Genomic DNA, 22,534 nt, shown 5'->3' with positions numbered 1-22,534 from the left:
TGCTATGAATATTTTTGTACAGGCTATTGCACGGACATATGTTTTCATTTTTGAGGGATATACACCAGGAATAAAATTGCTGGATTATATGGTTAGTCTGTGTTTAACTGTTTAAGGAACTTCCAGAACTGTTTTCCAAAGTGGCTGTGCCATTTTAGATTCACACCAGCAGCGAGTGAAGGTTCTAATTTCTCCCCATCCTCAGCAACACTTGTTATCTGCTTCTTTTTCGAACTGTAGCCTTCCTAGTGAGTATGAAGTGGTATCTCATGTGGCTTTGATTTGCATTTCCCTGATGACTAGGGATATTGAGCATCTTTTCCTGTGTTTATTGGCCACTTGTGTATCTTTTTGGAGCAATGTCTATTCAGATCCTTTGCATATTCTCTTCTCCATTGCTTTTAACTTCTCTGGTCAACCAAGTTACATTTCATTCCTATAGGAATGATTAGTAAAACAGTTTTGTCTTCTTGCTTCTAAGTAAAGGATACTTGGGAAATCGTGAACTCTTTTATGGGCCTTTTACTACAAAGAGAGCTTATCAAGCCATATGAAATATCAGAGAAAGACACGTTTTACTTAGCTATTTTGTCCACATATGACATTTTCTTTGTTTTTATGTGAAATTAGCAGAGTGCTTTCAGCTGGAAAACTATTAGAGATATTTTAATAATAGTAGTAGTAAGCATCTATTGATTCATTGAGTGCTTTCTATATAGTAAGCACTATATACTACAATTGTTATATTTATTATTTGATTTAATCTTACTGAAAAAAAGCTCACTATGTGATAAGGTATTGTTTTCTTCTGGGAGGCTGACAGAGGTTAAATAAATTGCCCAAAGTCATCCAGCTAAAATGTGGTAGGGCCAGGATTCAAACACAGGTGTGCCTGAATTCAAAGACTATGTGTTAATTACTATTTTTTTTAAACACAGCTTTATTGAGATATAATTCATATACTATCACTCTCTGTTTTTGCTAGTCATGTTTGTGTTCAGTTGACCTTGTCATGCTGTGATATTAAATGGATAAATCTTTTTGTGAGCATTAAATTTATGCTCTTTCCCTCGTACTTGTCTGTTTCCTTTGCAATATGTTAATGCATAAGATTTTAAATTATTTAGGCTTTGCATAGAGATCCTAATAAAAAAGATATTTGAGCCAAAATAGATTAATTTTTAGTGTTTTATGGGTTATTGTTAAATTTTATATTTTATAGCTCTATTGAAATGCTTCTGTCCTACTTTTAAAGACATTAGGTTTTTATAGCATCACATTTACTTCGGATAATGAAAAAAAAGTATCCCATATCAACGTCTCACAAAACCATTTTGATTTTTCCATTTTCCTTCCCATTGTATTTTCTTTACACACATGTATTTTACACTTTGCATCTTCTCAATTTACTTTACATTTTACTAGAAAGATTTTTGATGTGGCTGCAGGTTTTAATGGCTTAATTATTTTCCATTGAGTGAAAGTATCATATGTAATCAAATAATTCATTTTAGATTGGATTTTAAACTTGCATCCCATTTTTCTCTCTTTATAATTAGTCTAAGAACTAATTACATATGTAAAGTTTTTCCTTTCTTTTGGATTATTTTCTTGCCCTAAACATTTTAGAGTTTTATGGATTTTTTATGATCTTATTAAATAGTTAGCCTACTTTTTAAGTAACTTTCCATGTTTACTCGAGCATGCAAGAGAAAGGTGTAATGTAGCAATTTGTACCCAAGTTTCTGGCAGTATTATTTGTTACTAGAGAGAACAATTCAGTTATATCATCACTCATTGAGTCTAGGGCAGCCTTTATTCTTGTTATGATCATTCTGCTTGTTACCAGGAGCCCAGGGTCCCTTTTACCCAAAGATTACAAGGAAAGAAAAGGTCTAAAATGAATATTCTTTCCTCACAGTGAATTTGTCCCATGTAGGCTTCACTTTGGGGCTTTGGAGAACTATTAATTAAAGAGGGGTGGAAGTGGTTTAATCCATTATAGACTTTCAGGTATAAGTTGTAAAAAGTTAAATATATATTTTTACTAATTTTATTCTTAAATCATTGATGTATTGTTATTACGAGTGCTTTTAAAAGACGTTTTTGAAATTCATCTTGTTGACTAGAGATCATATTTAAATCCATACTTTTTATTTTACACTTCTAAGAAAATGTTGTCATTGTTTTGCTTTGTGGGTTTATGGGTTGTAAGTGTAAAAGGGATCTTGTTTATCTCATAATTTCATAAAGTTTGTTGCCTGTTCCAGAAGATGTTCAAATAGAAGGGTTGGCAGCCTTTCAGCAGTGTTCTGCCAAGTTGTCGTTTATTCATTCTCTGATGAGTAGACGTGGCGAGGAGAGCAAGGGAAAAGGAGGTGGCGCAGCTTCCCCCCAAGCCTGTGTCCACTGCAGCGCACATGTTGGGCAAGAATTCCCTAGGCAGGACACCAAAAGCATCACCTTTAAAATAAAAATACTGAAAACTGAAGCCAGGTTGTGCAAGGCTCTCCGGATATAAAGATTTATGAGACATTTTCAGCCTTCTAGGAGCTCACAGCCTAAGTAGGGGAGAGCATTGTGTTAAGTACACTAAATGTATTGATATTTGAAATTCAGAAATAGTGCAGAGGAGAGATACAACATCAAAGGAATACTTCTCTAAATTTTAAGCAGCAACATCAGGTGGCAGAGGGAAAGAATGTTTAGGACTAGAAGAAAGAGGCTCTACGGATCACTAGTATCTTTGGTTTTTCTTTCTTTTTATGGAAACAGTTGTATTGAGATATTCACATGCTATCCAACTCACCCATTTATAGCGTAAAATTCAGTCACTTTTTGAATATTCTGAGTTGTGCATCCATCATCACAATCACTTTTAGAACATTTTTATTACCCCAAAAAGAAACTTCACACTTTCCATACCCCCATGCCCCCCCCACCTCCAGCCATAGGGAGCCACTAATCTATTTTCTGTCTGTATAGATTTGTCTATTCTGGACATTTCATGCAAACGAAGTCATGCAATATGTGGCCTTTTGTGACTGGCTTTTTAAAAAATATTTAATTAATTCTTTTGGCTGTGTCGGGTCTTAGTTGCGGCATGTGGGATCTTTTGTTGTGGCGCGCGGTCTCTTCATTGCAGCGTGCGGGCTTCCCTCTAGTTGTGGTGGTGGGTTTTCTCTCTTTAGTTGTGGCGCGCAGGCTCCAGGGCACACAGGCTCTGTAGTTTGTGGCATGCGGGCTCTCTAGTTGAGGTGTGCGAGCTTCTTAGTTGTGGCGCTCTGGCTTAGTTGCCCTGTGGCATGTGGGACCTTAGTTCCCTGACCAGGGGTCGAACCCGTGTCCCCTGCATTGGAAAGTGGATTCTTTACCACTGGACCATGAGGGAAGTCTCTGTGACTGGCTTTCTACTTAGCATAATGTTTTCAAGGTTCATCCATGTTATAGCATGTATCAATATTTCATTCCTTTTTATAGGTAAGTAATATTGCACTGTATGGCTACACCACATTTTATTTATCCATTCATCAGTTGATGGACATTTGGGTTGTTTCCACTTTTTGGCTATTATGAATAATGCTGCTATGAACATTCATGTTCGAGTTCTTATGTGAACATATATTTCATTTTTCTTGGGTATATATCTAAGAGTGAAATTGCTGGATCATATCACTCTATGTTTAAACATTTTAGTAGCTGCCAACCTATTTTCCAAAGCAGCTGTACTGTTTTATGTCCCATCAGCATATATCTTTTCTTCTGCTCTCCCCAAATAATGCATATACTCCTAGGTAGGCACTGCCACTGAAGTATGATTAGCTGTTACCTTCATTCTTACTAGAATTACATAATGTGGATAGTCACTGAAGAATAAGAATACCATAGAATGTGTTCTGTCATTTAGGAAGCTAGCTGGGAAAGAGGAAACAGGAGCTGCCTTAACCAACTTTTTCTTTCTGTCTCTGGGGCATTGTTGCCTTGCCACTTGAAATGATTTTGTCATCTGTCATTGGTAGATTGCCTGTCCTTGTCTTAATAGTTATCATCTTTGACCAGTAATCAGTAACAATTCTGAATGGTTTAATGTTTACCATAGTAGGGATGTTTGTCTTTATGTAAACCACTAACATTTATATAAATCAGAGTTTGAAAACTTATGGCCTATATTCTTTGATTATCATAGGATTAATACTTTATATTAATTCCAATATTAATTAAAAATAAAAATACAGGTATCTACCCTCTCTTGATAAGAGAGGAAGATCTTACAGAACCTGGGCTGCTTTTCCATGTGGGATGGAGGCCTTGGTGCTAAGTAACATTTAACAGCCTCCTTCAGAGGAGTGTGTACTCTAATTTGCAGCACTTTCCTTGGCTTTTAGATTTACGCTATCTGCCTGACCCAGGTAGTCCTTGCAAGTGCATCCCTTATTTTAATGTTACAAATAACTTTTTTTTTTTTTTTTTTGGTGGTACGCGGGCCTCTCACTGTTGTGGCCTCTCCCGTTGCGGAGCACAGGCTCCGGATGCATAGGCTCAGCGGCCATGGCTCATGGGCCCAGCCGCTCCGCGGCATGTGGGATCTTCCCGGACCGGGGCACGAACCTGTGTCCCCTGCATCGGCAGGCGGACTCTCAACCACTGCGCCACCAGGGAAACCCACAAATAACTTTATATAAGTAATCTCGGTTTGTCTGTGCAACATCTCTCCCTTCTTTCCAAACCACTCTTCAAAAAGGACGTCATATGATTGGCTAGTAAACATGGAAAAATGTCAACATTGTTGGTCGTTGGGAAACATATATACCAATGAAATCACTAATCTTAAAAAGAGTGACAATACCAACTACTGCAGAAAGTATGAAGTAATTTGATATCTCATACATTACTGTCAGGGATATAAAATGATACAACCACTATGGGAGGGTATTTGGCAGTTTCTTAAAAAGATGAACATAAACCTACCTTATGATCCAACATTTCCACTTCTACATACTTACCTGAGTTAAATGAAAACATGTCCACAAAAAGACTTGTACAAGAGTGTTCATTTCAGCTTTATTGATTATAGCATATTTGGAAACAACCCAAATGGGTATTGTATTTGTACAGCGGAATGCTATTCAGCGATAAAAAGGAATGGACCGCTGCCACATGCAGCAAGATGGCTGATCCCAAAAGCATGCTTGGTGAAAGAAGCCAGTCACAAGAAGTCTATACATCTAATTTTTATGAAATTCAAGATTAGGCAGAATTTATCTGTGAGGGTAGAAATCAGCATAGCAGTTGACTTGGGGTGGGGAGAAGGGTAGACTAGAAAGGGACATGAGGAAATTTTCTGGATTGTGGTCTGTATCTGCACTGTCTAATATAAGAGCTGTTAGCCACAGAGACTAGTAAGCACTCGAACTGTGGCCAGTTCAAATTATGATGTGCTGCCAGTGTAAAATATACGACAGATCGAAGCCTTAGTATGAAATAATATATAAAATATCTCATTGATAATAGTTTTGAATCAGTTACATAAAATGATAATATTTTGGATAGATTGGGTTAAATAAAATATATTCAAATTAATTTAGTCTGTCTCCCTTTACTTTTCTTAGTGTGGTTACTAGAAAATTTTCAGTTGTGTATGTGGCTCACATTATATTTTTCTTTTTTAAAAAATTTATTTATTTTATTTTTGGCTGTGTTGGGTTTTTGTTGCTGTGTGTGGGCTTTCTCTAGTTGTGGTGAGAGGGGTCTACTTTTCGTTGCAGTGTGCGGGCTTCTCATGCGGCGGCTTCTCTTGTTGCGGAGCACGGGCTCTAGGCGCTCGGGCTTCAGTAGTTGTGGCACGTGGGCTCAGTAGTTGTGGCTCACGGGCTTAGTTGCTCCGCGGCATGTGGGATCTTCCTGGACCAGGGATCGAACCTGTGTCCCCTGCACTGGCAAGTGGATTCTTAACCACTGCACCACCAGGGAAGTCCCCGTGGCTCACATTATATTTCCATGGTCTGCATCTTGATGGGCATGGTGGTTACAATAGTGTATACATTATCAGGATTCATTGAACTGTTATATTTTAATAAAACAAAACTATAAAAGCTGCATTTTTCATGCTAGTGAATATGTTTGGCATTTGGTATCCATTATATTCTGTATTGCACTTCATAATAATCTTGTAATATAGGTGCTATTGCTCATGAGTCTGGGAAGTCAAAGTAACATCCAAATTAACATAAATATGTGATAACATGGAGATTTGAATACTCTTTGGCTTAACTATACTTCTTGTGCTTTTCCACTCTATCATGTTGCTTTTCCACTTGTGATAAAAGTGTGAGTGTACTTTGTGGACAGTTTAAATTTTGCTCCTTCAGCCATTGATTTCTCAACCTGTGCTCTGGGTGGTGGTGAATGAGTCATAATATTTCAGAAAGATAATTCTTTAACTGCATAGGAATCTAATAACATTGCTTCTGATGTTTCAAGGAGGAAAGTGACCTCCAGGCTAAACAAATTGCCCACAGTTGGAAGAGAAACAGCTTTTGGTGTGTGCAGAAATGAAAATCAATACATTGTACTGAAAAAGAGGGCTCATTCACTTTTAAGATTTTTCTCTCTTAAATCCTGAGATGGGAATGTGAGGCAGTGCTAGCCCTCTGTTTTCTTAATCAGCTGTGAGTCTGTTATAGCAAAAATTAATAGGCGTTGCGGGATCATGAAGAAAAGCTCTTTCATCTTGCCCAACTCCAAGAGGGTGTTATATTTTCAAAGCGGAGTATTGTACAATTGAGCAATAGATAAGGAGGGGAGGGGCCTTTCCTGGGGATTCATGACCGCTGGAAGAGTTCACTTCAGGCCATTTGTCACAGCAGTTATTTTTCCGGAAATACCCTGTGCCAAGGTTATGTTTTGGCTATTCTATCCTCTTTTATTGATTTATTTTCTGAAATCATGGGGGAAGGTAGTTCTCCCTGCCCTCTCCCATCATCCCAACTCTTTGTCTAGCTGCTCCTTCAGTGCGTCATGGGGTGGGAATGATTTTCAGTGGGACTCATGTTTTCAGTGGGATTGTGTTTGGAAGGTTTAGGGAGTTAGTGTCGTATAAAAATGGCCAGTATAAATCCTGTATTTTGCTTAAGGATTTTTCAGTGTGATAAATATAATTTAATATGGAAATATGATCCATTGTTCCACAGTAGGTTTTCTCAGCTATGTACAGTAAGGGTTCTGTAGCCTACTGTGGATTCAGTATTTATTACTTTCTGGAACCTCTTTTGTTGTTTTTATGTTTTCGTTTGTGGGGACATTTGAAGGTGGGTTGCCTGTTTGACCTTGCAGAGGAGTTGATTAAGTTTCGTTTGCTATGCATTAGAGAAGGAATTTGCTGGTCTTTTTGAACTGAGCTCTACATTATTTGTAGTTGGGGCATGTTTTTTGATGCCTTCAGTTCTTCCTGGGCATGAAAACGCTTTTTGTACATTTGTTGAATCTATTTCCATGCTGAGCTTTTTATGTATTACACAATGACTCTTTGCAGTTGAAAGTTGTAGTTTGGCTTTATTTTTAACTTTAAAAGGACAGCAGGAACTTGCCTTTTATTAAACATTTGTGGACATTATAACATTTACTTTGTCACGCTGTGAGTAGATTTTTAAATATGGTTTTTCATTTTCAAAATAAAATTTTAACTGACTGTGGTAGGTTTGTATAATGGAATGCTATTCAGCACACGTGTGAAATGTGTGGGAAAATAAAAATATTGGCTTTTTCTCTTTAAGTAGAAAAGATTTAAGTCAAGTATTATTTAATTGGTTGTTTTAATTTCTTTTTACAGACAGTATTTGTAGAGTATGAAAAGTTGAGCACTAATCAAAAGAGAAAATTTTAAATTTGAGGTCTCGAAATTTTATCATTTTCTGTTTTTGCTTTTATGATTCAGTCCTCTCTCCTCTGCTGTCTGCCCTTTGCCATACCCAGATTTGCTATGATCTTTTAGATACTTCACTCCGAACATTTTACATTCTCAACTTTCGAAGTTATGACATTTAAGAGCTCCTTCTCCCCGCCTGTTCATTATTTTAATCCCATTTCCTGTTTATTTTGTGTTTAAAGAATTTTTGTATGAAAAGTTTTCCCTCTTGAATTGGAATCCTGGTCTCTGAGGATTATTAACTGATGTGAGTAGTCTGTGACCAAACAGGAACGCTGTTCAGGGTATCCAGCCGTGAGTTTCCGGCTCTCAGTCACAAACGCAGGGCATTCTTTAAAAGATCAAACAAGTTGGACACTAGGAGGGTTTTAATGATGCCAGTTAACATCAGAAGAGCTGGGCTCAGTGGTTGCAGATTGTGCTCATCTGAATAAATGCCACTGAGCTAGAAATAATGACGTGACTAAAATCATGCTAATTGTGTGCCATTCTGCCATTCCAGTGAATCAAATATTGGTTTAAGCTTATACAAGGGGTGGGTTTTTCTTTGGGGGGTAAATGGGGACATGGGGTGTAGAGAGGGAATCGTTGAAGGAGGGTTGTAGATTAAATGACATTAGATGTTTGAAAGGCTCTATGGATTTTGAGAAGTGATTGAAAGCATTATTTTGGTACCTTCCAAGAAATTTGCATATACCCTTAAGTGACCTAGAATTTTTGAAAAACTTATTCATCGTATACCCATAAATGAACCTAGAATTAAACTTTTATTAAAAATGGCATTGTTATCTGTGGTGCTTAAACTCATCTCCATGGTATATAAATGTGTTGATCTTACCCTCTCATTGCCCAAGATAAAATATCGCTAAGAGACTCATTTCCAGAAATACTAATGTTGCCAGATTAGTCTTCACTTTGATTAGATGACTAAAATCATGTGTTAGTGAAAGGTGTAGGAAGTATTGGGAATTAAGACAGTAAGCTTTTGGTAAATCTTTGCATAGGTACAGAATTACTCGGAATGCCTCTTTAACATGCATAAAAATCTAGAAGTAGTATTTAAAGGAGATAAGGTATACATTTTGTTTTAAGGTTCTTTAGTTTTAAGTTGGAGAGACTTTTCAGAGTTGACAGAAAAGGATTTGTTCAAGTCTGTGGACTGTACTATTAATTGGCTGTCTTTCTAATGGCTTTTTTTATGTTTTCAGTATATATCACTTATCTTTTGTGATTTAGATGACTTCATACCATATAGGACCTGTTGTCTGGTTTTTGAGCTTTATTAAAAGCTGGGCTTAGATCTTCTCATAGTAGTATGATGGAACCTGTTGCTCTAAGTTCTAATTCAACAGTAATGAGTAAGGTGTTCTCAGAGGTACCATTCTTTTGGCTTCAGAGCCATGGCACACTGCCTTTACTTATGTAAGTGGTCATTTGAACAATTAACTTGCTTAAACAATTGACAAGGTCATATGACTTTGATCTGAAATTGTCGAAAACAGGTCAGACAAAAGAATGTCATTGACTTTGTTTCATCATGTTACACTTACAGCTTCAGTTAGAGTGTATTTCCTTCTCTTTCACTTGTTTGCCTCAGCTACTCTGTCTAAGTTATGGACTTCATAGAAAAATGAATGGCAGTGATTTCTAGTGTATAGAGTAAGGTCTTCAAAAGTTTGTGGATAACTTGAGCTATGAAATCAGAATCTCTAGAGATGAAGCCTAGGCTCTTTAGTTTTTAATGAGTTCCCCAGTGACTTTGATATCCAGTGAAGTTTGGGAGCATTGTCAAGAGCAGCAGTCTCTAAGGTGTTTTGTGTATAAGCCCAGCCATGAGGTATGGGAAGAAGATATTAGAATATTTCTTATTTATCTTTTATCTCAAAAAAGAGTAAAATTAGGCTCAAATAATATTTAATATATGGATTGATGGTTTCTTTACTTGCACTTCCATCAGATGGTCATGTATCACCTAGAGTAGCCAGGTATCCTAAAGGAAGAGTGGGAGTTCCACAGTGAAGACTGGCTGTACCATCATCTCTCCTTTGTTAGAATATGGCAATCCATTACAGTTTATGCATATGAGTTAAATGAATTTATAGGATATATACATACATACACACATATATATATAGTTGTGTCATTTTATAGGTATTTACATACATATGTGTATGTATATGTATGTGTGTATATATACATATATATATGTATATGGGGTTGTGTCATTTTATTAGACACGCTGATTCCAGATACGGATTGTTGAGAAGTTTATCTGAAGCACTGTTAACCTTGACTTTATGGAATTTCTTCATTCCTTTACGTATGCCTGAGGACAGCTATACACAAATTATTTGCCTTTTATTTTTTGAGCCATGTAATAGCTATATTTTTCTGACAACAGTGTCTTTTTAAGAAAGTTACAGCATTATTGAGATATAATTCACATAACATAAAGTTCACTCTTTTAAAGTGTACAGTTCAGTGATTTTTAGTATATTCACAAAGCTGTTCATCAACCACCACTATCAAAGCATTTTAATTAATTAATTTTATTTTTGGCCGTGCGTTGGGTCTTTGTTGCTGCGCACGGGCTTTCTCTAGTTGCGGTGAGCGGGGGCCACTCTTCATTGCGGTGCATGGACTTCTCACTGAAGTGGCTTCTCTTGTTGCAAAGCATGGACTCTAGGTGTGCAGGCTCAGTAGTTGTGGCTCACAGGCTCTAGCACAGGCTCAGTAGTTGTGGCACACGGGCTTAGTTGCTCTGCAGCATGTGGGATCTTCCCAGGGCTTGAACCTGTGTCCCCTGCATTGGCAGGCGGATTCTCAACCACTGCGCCACCAGGGAAGCCCCTATCAAAGCATTTTTAAATCATTCCTGTGTTAAGCTGAATAATGCCCCCCAAAGAAATCCAGGTCCTAATCTCTGGGACCTATGAATGTCATCCTATATCATAAAGGGGACTTTGCATATGTGATTAAGTTAAGGACCTTGAGATGGGTAGATTATCCTGGATTATCTGAGTGGTATCCTAAATGTAATCACAAGTGTCCCTGTAAGAAGGAGACAGAGAGATTTGACTACAGAGAAGAGAAAGTGTGATGTGACAACTGAAACAGAAGAAAAGGTGATGTGATGATGTGAGGGAAGAATCATGAACCAAGCAATGCAGGCAGCTTCTAGAAACTAGAAAAGGCGAGGAAACAGATTCTTTTCCAGAGCCTTTAGAGGTAACCTTGAATTTTACCCTCATAAGACTCACCTGGACTCTGGCCTCCAGAACTGTAAGAGAATGAGTTTTTGTTGTGATAAGCCACTAACTTTGTGGTAATTTGTTACAGCAGCCATAGGAAACGAATACAACCCTCAAAGAAACCCCAAGCCCATTAGTAGTCACTTTCAATTCCCATCTTCCTACAGTCCTTGGCAACTGTTTTCTGTCTCTGTGGCTTTGCCTATTCTGGACAATTCGTGTCAATGGAATCACATAGTATATGCCGTTTTGTGTCTGGCTTCTTTTACCTAGCATATTTTCGAGTTTCATTAGAACTTCATTCCTTTTTATGGCTCTATAATATTACATTGAATGGCTGTAGCAAATTTTGTTAATCCATTTGTCAGTTGATGGACATTTGGGTTGTTTCTACTTTTTAGTTATTATGAATAATGCTGCCATGAACATTTGTGTACAAGTTTTTACATGGACTTACGCTTTCAGTTCTCTTGATATGTATCTAGGAATAGAATTTCTGGGTTTTATGATAACTATTTTTAACTTTTCAAGGAACTGCCAAACTGTTTTTCCAAGTGGTTGCACCATTTTACATTCTTGCCAGCAATATGCTAGCATTCACATTTGCCACATCATTATCAACATTTGTTATTGTCTGTCTTATTATAGCCATCCTATTGGGTATAAAGTGGTATCTCATTGTGGTTTTGATTTGCAGTTTCCTAATGACTTATAGTGTTGAGCATCTTTTCACGTGGTTATTGGCAGATTATATCATTTACAGTATTTTATACTGAGGTTGAGTGTGTCCCTAAAAGATATTTGTATTACATAGAGGTTTCAACGGTTTTGAACTTAAACATGTTTTATAGTAAGAACAATTGTTTTAGATTTTCTTACTTTGCATAATATTTTCATTCCTGTAGTTCATGTGTATAAAATAAATATATGTATATGCTGGTGTGCTGAATTTTTTTTTTTTTTTTTACCAGTAGAGATGTACAAATGATCATGCTTATAGGTCACTGGTCTAGAGGATGCTCCAGTGGAACTTATGTTAAGATGTCTTAGAAAAGTGCTGCAACAAGCCATCATTATGAAGAGATCCACTAAAGACAACTCTTTTTCTCAGATTTTGTTTTGTTATATGATATGAAAATGCTTTGAAGGAGTAGGGACCTGACTCTAAAAGAAACTAGGATATATCATTCACTGAGAGGAATTGCCTTTAAGGAGTAGTTTAGGAACAAATATCATTATGTAACAACCACAAAAACAGGGAGAACAGCTATTCCATTTATTGAGTGCCTCTTGCTGTCAAGGCACCTACACTAAGTGTATGACATACATTATTTAATTATTACAACATCTCTATGAGTTTGGTGGTCTTGTCCTTATTTTATACGTGAATAAGCTAAGACCCACAAAGTACAAGTAATTTTCCCAAGGGCATGGAGCTAAGAAGAGGCAGAGCTGGGATTTAAAAACAAGGCTAATCCCTTGCCTTTTATTCTGTATCATATGATGTAATTAACTTGTCACTGCTTTTCCCATCCCCCACTCCCTTGCCCATTTCTACCCCAAAAGGGAGGGAAAAGCGGTAGCCTAATGCCACTTGATAAATAAAAGGAGCTGAAGAAGAACAGCTTAGAGATATAGAGAGCAAGAGAGTTTGCATTTAACCACAGAAAACTAAAGAACTGCTTAGAATTGGCTAGGGTTTAGAGTCAGCAGTTGCAGAACAGTATTAAAGAAGGGCCTGATTCTAAGTTACATGTGGAAGATGTCCTTGCGCCAGGCAACACAACCTGCTTTCTGAGCCAAACCTATGGAGGAAAGGATAAACTGACAGTTTTTATTTATATTTATTTATTCAACTAAAGTTGTGTGTCTACTGTGCACAAGGCACCATTAGATGCTAGAGATGCAATGATGTAAAGGAGAGACATAGTTTTTACCCCCAGGAAACTTTCATTCTAAGTTGGGGGCCCAGAGCAGATGATACTTTACCATTTGTGGTACAGCTACTTATTTGCAGTTGTGATAAATCCTACAAAGCAGGAGTATAAGTTCTGTTAGAAAAGTTTAGTGAATTTAAGGTAATCTAAGAATGCTAGTAAAATTCTTATTATTAGGGGGACATTTCCTAGTTAAGTTAATAATGAAGTTTATTGAGTGATTTGTTTCTCTTTTGTGAAATTTTCTTACCCATTAGGTTTGTGTCCTTCACTCTTTGCCCCACGGCATCCCTCTGTATTTAAGCATAACTTACTATAAATGTTTGTTTCCTTGTTTATGTTTCTGTGAGCTACTTTGGGGTGTAATAAGCTCTTTTTATTCATCTCTAGTCCTAGTTCTTAACAGCTTGTTTATGAGACCTCTTGCATTGCCCAGGAAAGTTATAATTTCATATTTTCTATCCCGGTGTCTCAATGAATTTTTACTTTTAGAATATGCATATTGAGTTTTTACAGTATTTTTTCTTGCACAGCTCGTTTGTTATTCAAAATTAGAAGAGAAGGATAAGCAAAATTTGAAACAAAAAAATTGCACATAATATCACTATCCAGACATGACTCTAAACAATTTGCTATATATAATTTCATACCTTTTTCTATATGTACATGTATATCTATGGATTTTTAAAAAATGAGATTGTATTGAGCATACTGTTTAGTATAACCTGATTTTTTCATCTTAATATATTGTGTACATCTTTTCCTGGCATATGTACACACGTATTTTTTACGCCTACAGAGTATTTCATTGTACATTGCATTCTTCATACTTTTACCAATCTTCTATTGATGGATATTTTGTTTTCAATTTTTTTTATCATCTTCAGTGCTGTGATGATCATCCTGAGAGCTGTCCTTAGCGCTCACCTCTAGTTATTTCTTAGAATAAATTTTTAGAAATGAAATTGCTAGCCCAAGGGTATATAATTACCATCTGTAAAGATTTCTTCCTGTTGGACTTCTCCCTGCATTATATGGTAGTGCTGCTTTACCTATACTTTTTTCTACATAGGATATGAATTATTCATATGTCTTGATATTTGTTTTAAAAAACATGGTTAACTGTTATAACTTAATTTTTCATTTTTTCACTTATGTACTAAATGTGAGCCCTGGCTGTGGGTTTGTCATATATGGCCTTTATTATGTTGAGGTAGGTTCCCGCTATGCCCACTTTCTGCAGGGTTTTTATCATAAATGGGTGTTGAATTTTGTTGAAAGCTTTTTCTGCATCTGTTGAGATGATCATATGGTTTTTCTCCTTCAATTTGTTAATATGGTTTATCACATTGATTGATTTGCGTATATTGAAGAATCCTTGCATCCCTGGGATAAATCCCACTTGCTCATTGTGTATGATCCTTTTAATGTGCTGTTCGATTCTGTTTGCTAGTATTTTGTTGAGGATTTTTGCATCTATATTCATCAGTGATATTGGTCTGTAATTCTCTTTTTTTGTAGTATCGTTGTCTGGTTTTGGTAACAGGGTGATGGTGGCCTCGTAGAATGAATTTGGCAGTGTTCCTTCCTCTGCAATTTTTTGGAAGAGTTTGAGAAGGATAGGTGTTAGCTCTTCTCTAAATGTTTGATAGAATTCACCTGTGAAGCCATCTGGTGCTGGACTTCTATTTGTTGGAAGATTTTTTTTTAATAATTCTTTTTTTTTAACATCTTTATTAGAGTATAATTGCTTTACAATGGTGGGTTAGTTTCTGCTTTATAACAAAGTGAATCAGTTATACATATACATATGTCCCCATATCTCTTCCCTCTTGCATCTACATCCCTCCCACCCTCCCTATCCCACCCCTACAGGTGGTCACAAAGCACCGAGCTGATCTCCCTGTGCTATGCGGTTGCTTCCCACTAGCTATCTGTTTTACGTTTAGTAGTGTGTATATGTCCATGCCACTCTCTCACTTTGTCACAGCTTACCCTTCCCCCTCCCCGTATCCTCAAGTCCATCCTCTAGTAGGTCTGCATCTTTATTCCTGTCTTGTCCCTAGGTTCTTCTGACCATTTTTTTTTCTTTTTTTAGATTCCATATATATGTGTTAGCCTATGGTATTTGTTTTTCTCTTTCTGACTTACTTCACTCTGTATGACAGTCTCTAGGTCCATCCACTTCACTACAAATAACTCAGTTTTGTTCCTTTTTATGGCTGAGTAATATTCCATTGTATATATGTGCCACATCTTCTTTATCCATTCATCTGTTGAGGGACACTTAGGTTGCTTCCATGTCCTGGCTGTTGTAAATAGAGCTGCAATGAACATTTTGGTACATGACTCTTTTTGAATTACGGTTTTCTCAGGGTATATGCCCAGTAGTGGGATTGCTGGGTCGTATGGTACTTCTGTTTTTAGTTTTTTAAGGAACCTCCATACTGTTCTCCATAGTGGCTGTATCAATTTACATTCCCACTAACAGTGCAAGAGGTTTCCCTTTTCTCCACACCCTCTCCAGCATTTATTGTTTGTAGATTTTTTGATGATGGCCATTCTGACCGGTGTGAGATGATATCTCATTGTAGTTTTGTGCATTTCTCTAATGATTAATGATGTTGAGCATTCTTTCATGTGTTTGTTGGCAATCTGTATATCTTTGGAGAAATGTCTATTTAGGTCTTCTGCGCATTTTTGGATTGGGTTGTTTGTGTTTTTGATATTGAGCTGCATGAATTGCTTGAAATTTTGGAAATTAATCCTTTGTCAGTTCCTTCATTTGATAAAATTTTCTCCCATTCTGAGAGTTGTCTTTTCGTTTTGTTTATGGTTTCCTTTGCTGTGCAAAACCTTTTAAGTTTCATTAGGTCCCATTTGTTTATTTTTCTTTTTATTTCCCTTTCTCTAGGAGGTGGGTCAAAAGGATCTTGCTGTGATTTATGTTATAGAGTGTTCTGCCAATGTTTTCCTCTAAGAGTCTGATGGTGTCTGGCCTTACATTTAGGTCTTTAATCCATTTTGAGTTTATTTTTGTGTATGGTGTTAGGGAGTGTTCTAATTTCATTCTTTTACATGTACCTGTCCAGTTTTCCCAGCACCACTTATTGAAGAGGCTGTCTTTTCTCCGCTGTATATTCTTGCCTCCTTTATCAAAGATAAGGTGACCATATGTGCGTGGGTTTATCTCTGGGCTTTCTATCCTGTTCCATTGATCCGTATTTCTGTTTTTGTGCCAGTACCATACTGTCTTGATTACTGTAGCTTTGTAGTAATAGTCTGAAGTCAGGGATTCTGATTCCTCCAGCTCTGTTTTTCATTCTCAAGATTGCTTTGGCTATTTGGGGTCTTCTGTGTTTCCACACAAATTGTGAAATATTTTGTTCTAGTTCTGTGAAAAATGCCAGTGGTAGTTTGATAGGGATTGCATTGAATCTGTACATTGCTTTGGGAAGTATAATCATTTTCACAATGTTGATTCTTCCAATCCAAGAGCATGGTATATCTCTCCATCTATTTGTATCATCTTTAATTTCTTTCATCAGTGTCTTATAATTTTCTGCATAGAGGTCTTTTGTCTCCTTAGGTAGGTTTATTCCTAGATATTTTATTCTTTTTGTTGCAGTGGTAAATGGGAGTGTTTTCTTGATTTCACTTTCAGATTTTTCATCATTAGTGTATAGAAATGCAAGAGATTTCTGTTCATTAATTTTGTATCCTGCTACTTTACCAAATTCATTGATTAGCTCTAGTAGTTCTCTGGTAGCATTTTTAGGATTCTCTGTTTATAGTATCATGTCATCTGCAGACAGTGGCAGCTTTACTTCTTCTTTTCCAATTTGGATGTCTTTTATTACTTATTCTTCTCTGATTGCTGTGGCTAAAACTTCTAAAACTATGTTGAATAATAGTAGTGAGAGTGGACAACCTTGTCTTGTTCCTGATCTTAGTGGAAATGGTTTCAGTTTTTCACCATTGAGGACAATGTTGGCTGTGGGTTTCTCATATATGGCCTTTATTATGTTGAGGAAGGTTCCCTCTATGCCTACTTTCTGGAGGGTTTTTATCATAAATGGTGTTGAATTTTGTCGAAAGCTTTCTCTGCATCTATTGAGATGATCATATGGTTTTTCTCCTTCAGTTTGTTAGTATGGTGTATCACGTTGATTGATTTGCATATATTGAAGAATTCTTCCATCCCTGGGATAAATCCCACTTGCTCATTTTGTATGATCCTTTTTATGTGTTGTTGGATTCTGTTTGCTAGTATTTTGTTGAGGATTTTTATCTAAGTTCCTGAGTGATATTTTCCTGTAGTTTTCTTTCTTTGTGACATCTTTGTCTGGTTTTGGTATCAGAGTGATAGTGGCCTTGTAGAATGAGTTTGGGAGTGTTCCTCCCTCTGCTATATTTTGGAAGAGTTTGAGAAGGATAGGTGTTAGCTCTTCTCTAAATGTTTGATAGAATTCGCCTGTGAAGGCATCTGGTCCTGGGCTTTTGTTTGTTGGAAGATTTTGAATCACAGTTTCAATTTCAGTGCTTGTGATTGGTCTGTTCATATTTTCTCTTTCTTCCTGGTTCAGTTTTGGAAGGTTATACCTTTCTTAGAATTTGTCCATTTCTTCCATGTTGTCCATTTTATTGGCATAGAGTTGCTTATAGTAGTCTCTTATGATGCTTGGTATTTCTGAAGATTCCGTTGTAACTTCTCCTTTTTCATTTCTAATTTTATTGATTTCAGTCCTCTCCCTCTTTTTCTTGATGAGTCTGGCTAATGGTTTATCAATTTTGTTTATCTTCTCAAAGAGCCAGCTTTTAGTTTTATTGATCTTTGCTATTGTTTTCTTTGTTTCTAGTTCATTTATTTCTGCTCTGATCTTTATGATTTCTTTCCTTCTACTAACTCTGGTTTTTGTTTTTTCTTCTTTCTCTAGTTCCTTTAGGTGTAAGGTTAGATTGTTTGAGATTTTTCCTGTTTCTTGACGTAGCCTTGTATTGCTATAAACTTCCCTCTTAGAACTGCTTTTGCTGCATCATATAGGTTTTGGATTTTTGTTGTCAAAATGAAACACATCGTTGTGTTTTCGCGTCATTTTTTTCTAGGTATTTTTTGATTTCCTCTTTGATTTCTTCAGTGATCTCTTGATTATTAAGTAACGTATTGTTTAGCCTCTATGTGTTAGTGTTTTTTATGATTTTTTCCCCTGTAATTGATTTCTAATCTCATAGTGTGTGGTGAGGAAAGATGCTTGTTATGATTTTAATTTTCTTAAATTTACTGAGGCTTGATTTGTGACCTAAGATGTGATCTATCCTGGAGAATGTTCCATGTGCACTTGAGAAGAAAGTGTAATCTGCTGTTTTGGATGGAATGTCCTATAAATATCAATTAAATCCATCTGGTCTTTTGTGTCATTTAAAGCTTGTGTTTCCTTATTAATTTTCTGTTTGGATGATCTGTCCATTGGTGTAAGTGAGGTGTTAAAGTACATCACTATTGTTGTGTTACTGCTGATTTCCTCTTTTATAGCTGTTAGCAGTTGCCTTATGTATTGAGGTGCTCCTATGTTGGGTGCATATGTGTATTTATAATTGTTATATCTTCTTCTTGGATTGATCCCTTGATCATTATGTAGTGTCCTTCCTTGTCTCTTGTAACATTCTTTATTTTAAAGTCTATTTTATCTGATATGAGTATTGCTACTCCAGCTTTCTTTTGATTTCCATTTGCATGGAATATCTTTTTCCATCCCCTCACCTTCAGTCTGTATGTGTCCCTAGGTCTGAAGTGGGTCTCCAGTAGATAGCATATATATGGGTCTTGTTTTTGTATCCATTCAGGGAGTCTTTGTCTTTTGGTTGTAGCATTTAATCCATTCGCATTTAAGATGATTATCGATATGTATGTTCCTGTGACCATTTTCTTAACTGCTGTGTGTTTGTTTTTGTAGGTCATTTTCTTCTCTTGTGTTTCCCGCTTAGAGAAGTTTCTTTAGTATTTTTTGTAGGGCTGGTTTGGTGGTGCTGCCTTCTCTTAGCTTTTGCTTGTCTGTAAAACTTTTGATTTATCCGTCATATCTGAATGAGATCCTTGCCAGGTAGAGTAATCTTAGTTGTAGGTTCTTCCTTTTCATTGCTTTAAATATATCATGCCACTCCCTTCTGGCTTGTAGAGTTTCTGCTGAGAAATCAGCTGTTAAGCTTATGGGAGTTCCCTTGTATGTTATTTGTCATTTTTCCCTTGTTGCTTTCAATAATTTTTCTTTGTCTTTAATTTTTGCCAGTTTGATTACTGTGTGTCTTGGCATGTTTCTCCTTGGGTTATCCTGTATGGGACTCTCTGTGCTTCCTGGACTTGGGTGGGTATTTCCTTTCCTATGTTAGGGAAGTTTTCAACTATAATCTCTTCAAGTATTTTCTCAGGTCTTTTCTCTCTCTCTTCTCCTTCTGGGACCCCTGCAATGTGAATTGTTGGTGCATTTAATGTTTTCCCAGAGGTTTCCTAGGCTGTCTTCATTTCTTTCATTCTGTTTTCTATATTCTGTTCCGTGGCAGTGAATTCCACCATTCTGTCTTCCGGGTCACTTATCCGTTCTTCTGCCTCAGTTATTCTGCTATTGATTCCTTCTAGTGTATTTTTCATTTCAGTTATTGTATTCATCTCTGTTTGTTTGTTCTTTAGTTCTTCTAGGTGTTTGTTCTTTAATTCTAGGTCTTTGTTAAACATTTCTTGCATCTTCTCAGTCTTTGCCTCCATTCCTCCTGGCCTGTGTTTATGGGTCGTGTAGTCATCACCAGCCATATATTTAGTTGACTTGGCAGGAGTAGTTGTTAATTCCTGGCTTATGCTCTGTTCGAGGAGGAGCAATAGCCATTTTGAGCAATAAGGTTGTGTAAAAAATTCTGTGGAATTATATTAGGTTTGCCATGTATGGTTGAAGATTTTGGGCTCCATTTTGTAAAATAGGAACAGCTATGGTAAACTTCCAAGTTTTCATATAAAACAATATTAATTTAGGTGGGTGGGCAGAAGAAACATTAATGCCAATTTTTAGCAAAGTTTGAGCACCTTGCCTAACGTCATTTTAAAGATACAGTAATTTTAGTTGCCATATGAAAGTAAATCTTTATGTAATCTATAGGGAAGTGGAAGAATCAATTAATTTTAATTATAGAAAAATGATTAAGGCTTAAATTCATAAAATGCATATATATTTCCCTTAACATATGACTCAAATATTGTATGTACGTAGTAGAAAAGTCAGAAGTTTTGACTGAGGAAAAAAAGATTAAGAATCATCTCTAAACCAGAGTATATGTATAACAGAGAAAGAGATCATACTATAGATATTGTTTTGTAACATGTTTTTATTCAGCTAGCAGTTTATCATGGACACCAAGTCATGTAATAATCTACTTCTGACAGCTAATTGAATGAGCATGTGGCTGTCCTGTATTTAATGAATTTCCTATTGTGGGATACTTAAATTGTTTTGTTTTGATTTTGACTTTTCATATGATGCACCATACTGTGATAAATTTTTTTTATTGAAATATAGTTGACATACAAAATTATGTTTGTTTCAGGTGTACAACATAGTGATTCAACATTTAACTACATCATGAAATGATCAAGACCATAAGTCTAGTAACCATCTGTCCCCATGCAGAGTTGTTACAACATTGACGATATTTCTTGGTGTGTAATACGTCCCTGTGACTTATTTATTTTCTCACTGAAAATTTGTATCTCTTAATTTTCTTCGCCTGTTTCGCCCACCCCCCAAACCACCCATTTGTTCTATCTGTGAGTCTGTTTTCATCTTGTTTTGTTTGTTTTTTGGTTGTTAGATGCCAAATGTAAGTGAAATCATACAGTATTTGTCTTTCTCTGCTTGACTTACTTCACTTAGCATAATATTCTCTAGGTTCATCCACATTGCTGCAAATGGCAGTATTTCATTCTTTTTTATGGCTGAGTAGTATTCCATTGTATAAATATACCACATCTTCTTAATCCAGTCATCTTTTGATGGGCACTTGGGTTGCTTCCATGTGTTGGCTATTGTAAATAGTGCTGCTATCAACATTGTGGTGCATGCATCTTTTTGAAATAGTGTTTTCATTTTTTCTGGATATATACCTAGGAGTAGAATTCCTAGGTCATATCGTAGTTCTATTTTTAGTTTTTTAAGGCACCTCCATACAGTTTTCCGTAGTGGCTGCACCAATTTGCATTCCCACCAGCACCATACCAGGGCTCCCTTTTCCCCACATCCTCTCCAACATTTGTTATTTGTAGACTTTTTGATGATGGCCATTCTGACAGGTGTGAGATGATACCTCATTGTGGTTTTGATTTGCATTTCTCTAATAATTACTGATGTTGAGCACATTTTCATGTGCCTATTAGCTATCTGTATGTCTTCTTTGGATAAAAGTCTATTTAAGTCTTCTGCCCATTTTTTATGTTGTTTGTTTTTTTGTTATTTAGTTGTATGAGCTGTTTGTATATTTTGGAAATTAAGCCCTTGTTGGTTGCATGATTAGCAAGTATTTTCTCCCAGTCCACAGGTTGTCTTTTTGTTATAGCGATGGTTTCCTTTGCTATGCAAAAGCTTTGCTTTTAATTTTGTATCTGCTGAACAACTTTTCAGCAGGTTTTTTTGGTGGTTGGGGGTTTTAAGCTATTTTGATTGAATTTCTGTTATTTTTCTTTTTTTACCTTGGAGTCTAAATTCCATTTATCTGAACAGGGGAAGGAACTGGCCTTTTAAAAAAAAAATCCCTCTGGTTATTTGGGGGAATAAAGCACTAATTTTCTTGTCAAAGGATATTTCTGACACATTCTTAGTGTGAGGTTTGCTAGTTCATGCCAGGAGAGTGTCCAACATGAAATAGATAATTAATTCAGACAGAATCTAGCAAAAATGAAAACTGAACGTCCCTGCAGGGAGCTCTTTTGTCATTCTTTCTGTTCCTGCAGAGAAATCAATGGAGTTTACATTGGAAGATATTGTTCCCTTTAGGGGGAGGTGTCTCAGGGAAGCTGCAACTTCTGACATGGTGGAATAAAAGAGAAACCTAAAATCCCAGGCCGCTGAGTAGTGATTCCCTTGGGTGGCTTGATAATCTAGATCAATCTGTTGAGTCAATGCCTTTCTGTTTTTACTTGTAGCACTTATACAGTTCCAAGCCTCTTCTATTCAGATGTTAGAATTATAAGTCTGTACTACAAACTGCCAAACAGTTTTTCTGTCGTGCCTCCTTTAGAAATGTCATTGTGATATTAGGGATTGTTAGTATGAGAGTAGCTTTACCACATCAAGTACACATATTTTTGATTCATTAAGCCACACTTTGGGATTTAGATATGTGCCTTTACATTATTTGCCATCAACAGTACAGAAGTTGAGCAA

General features: G+C 36.4%; 1 protein-coding gene across 3 annotated transcripts in view; it reads left to right on the top strand.

Moving 5' to 3' along the window:
* The window catches only part of FOCAD (focadhesin), a 314,675-nt gene that overhangs the window by 164,402 nt on the left and 127,739 nt on the right, over positions 1 to 22,534 (top strand). The window contains exon 16 of one of the 3 annotated variants that reach the window (XM_079927958.1): positions 20,703 to 20,751. The exons of the other annotated variants lie outside the window; for them this stretch is intronic. Coding sequence (XP_079784084.1) covers positions 20,703 to 20,741 — 39 coding nt within the window. The 3' untranslated portion in view covers positions 20,742 to 20,751. Of the gene's footprint in view, positions 1 to 20,702; positions 20,752 to 22,534 lie in introns of those variants that run through there. 3 annotated transcript variants of the gene reach the window in all.

Source organism: Stenella coeruleoalba (assembly GCF_951394435.1).
Source record: "Stenella coeruleoalba genome assembly, chromosome: 7".
Taxonomy (NCBI): domain Eukaryota; kingdom Metazoa; phylum Chordata; class Mammalia; order Artiodactyla; family Delphinidae; genus Stenella; species Stenella coeruleoalba.
This window is presented reverse-complemented; position numbering and strand designations above follow the sequence as displayed.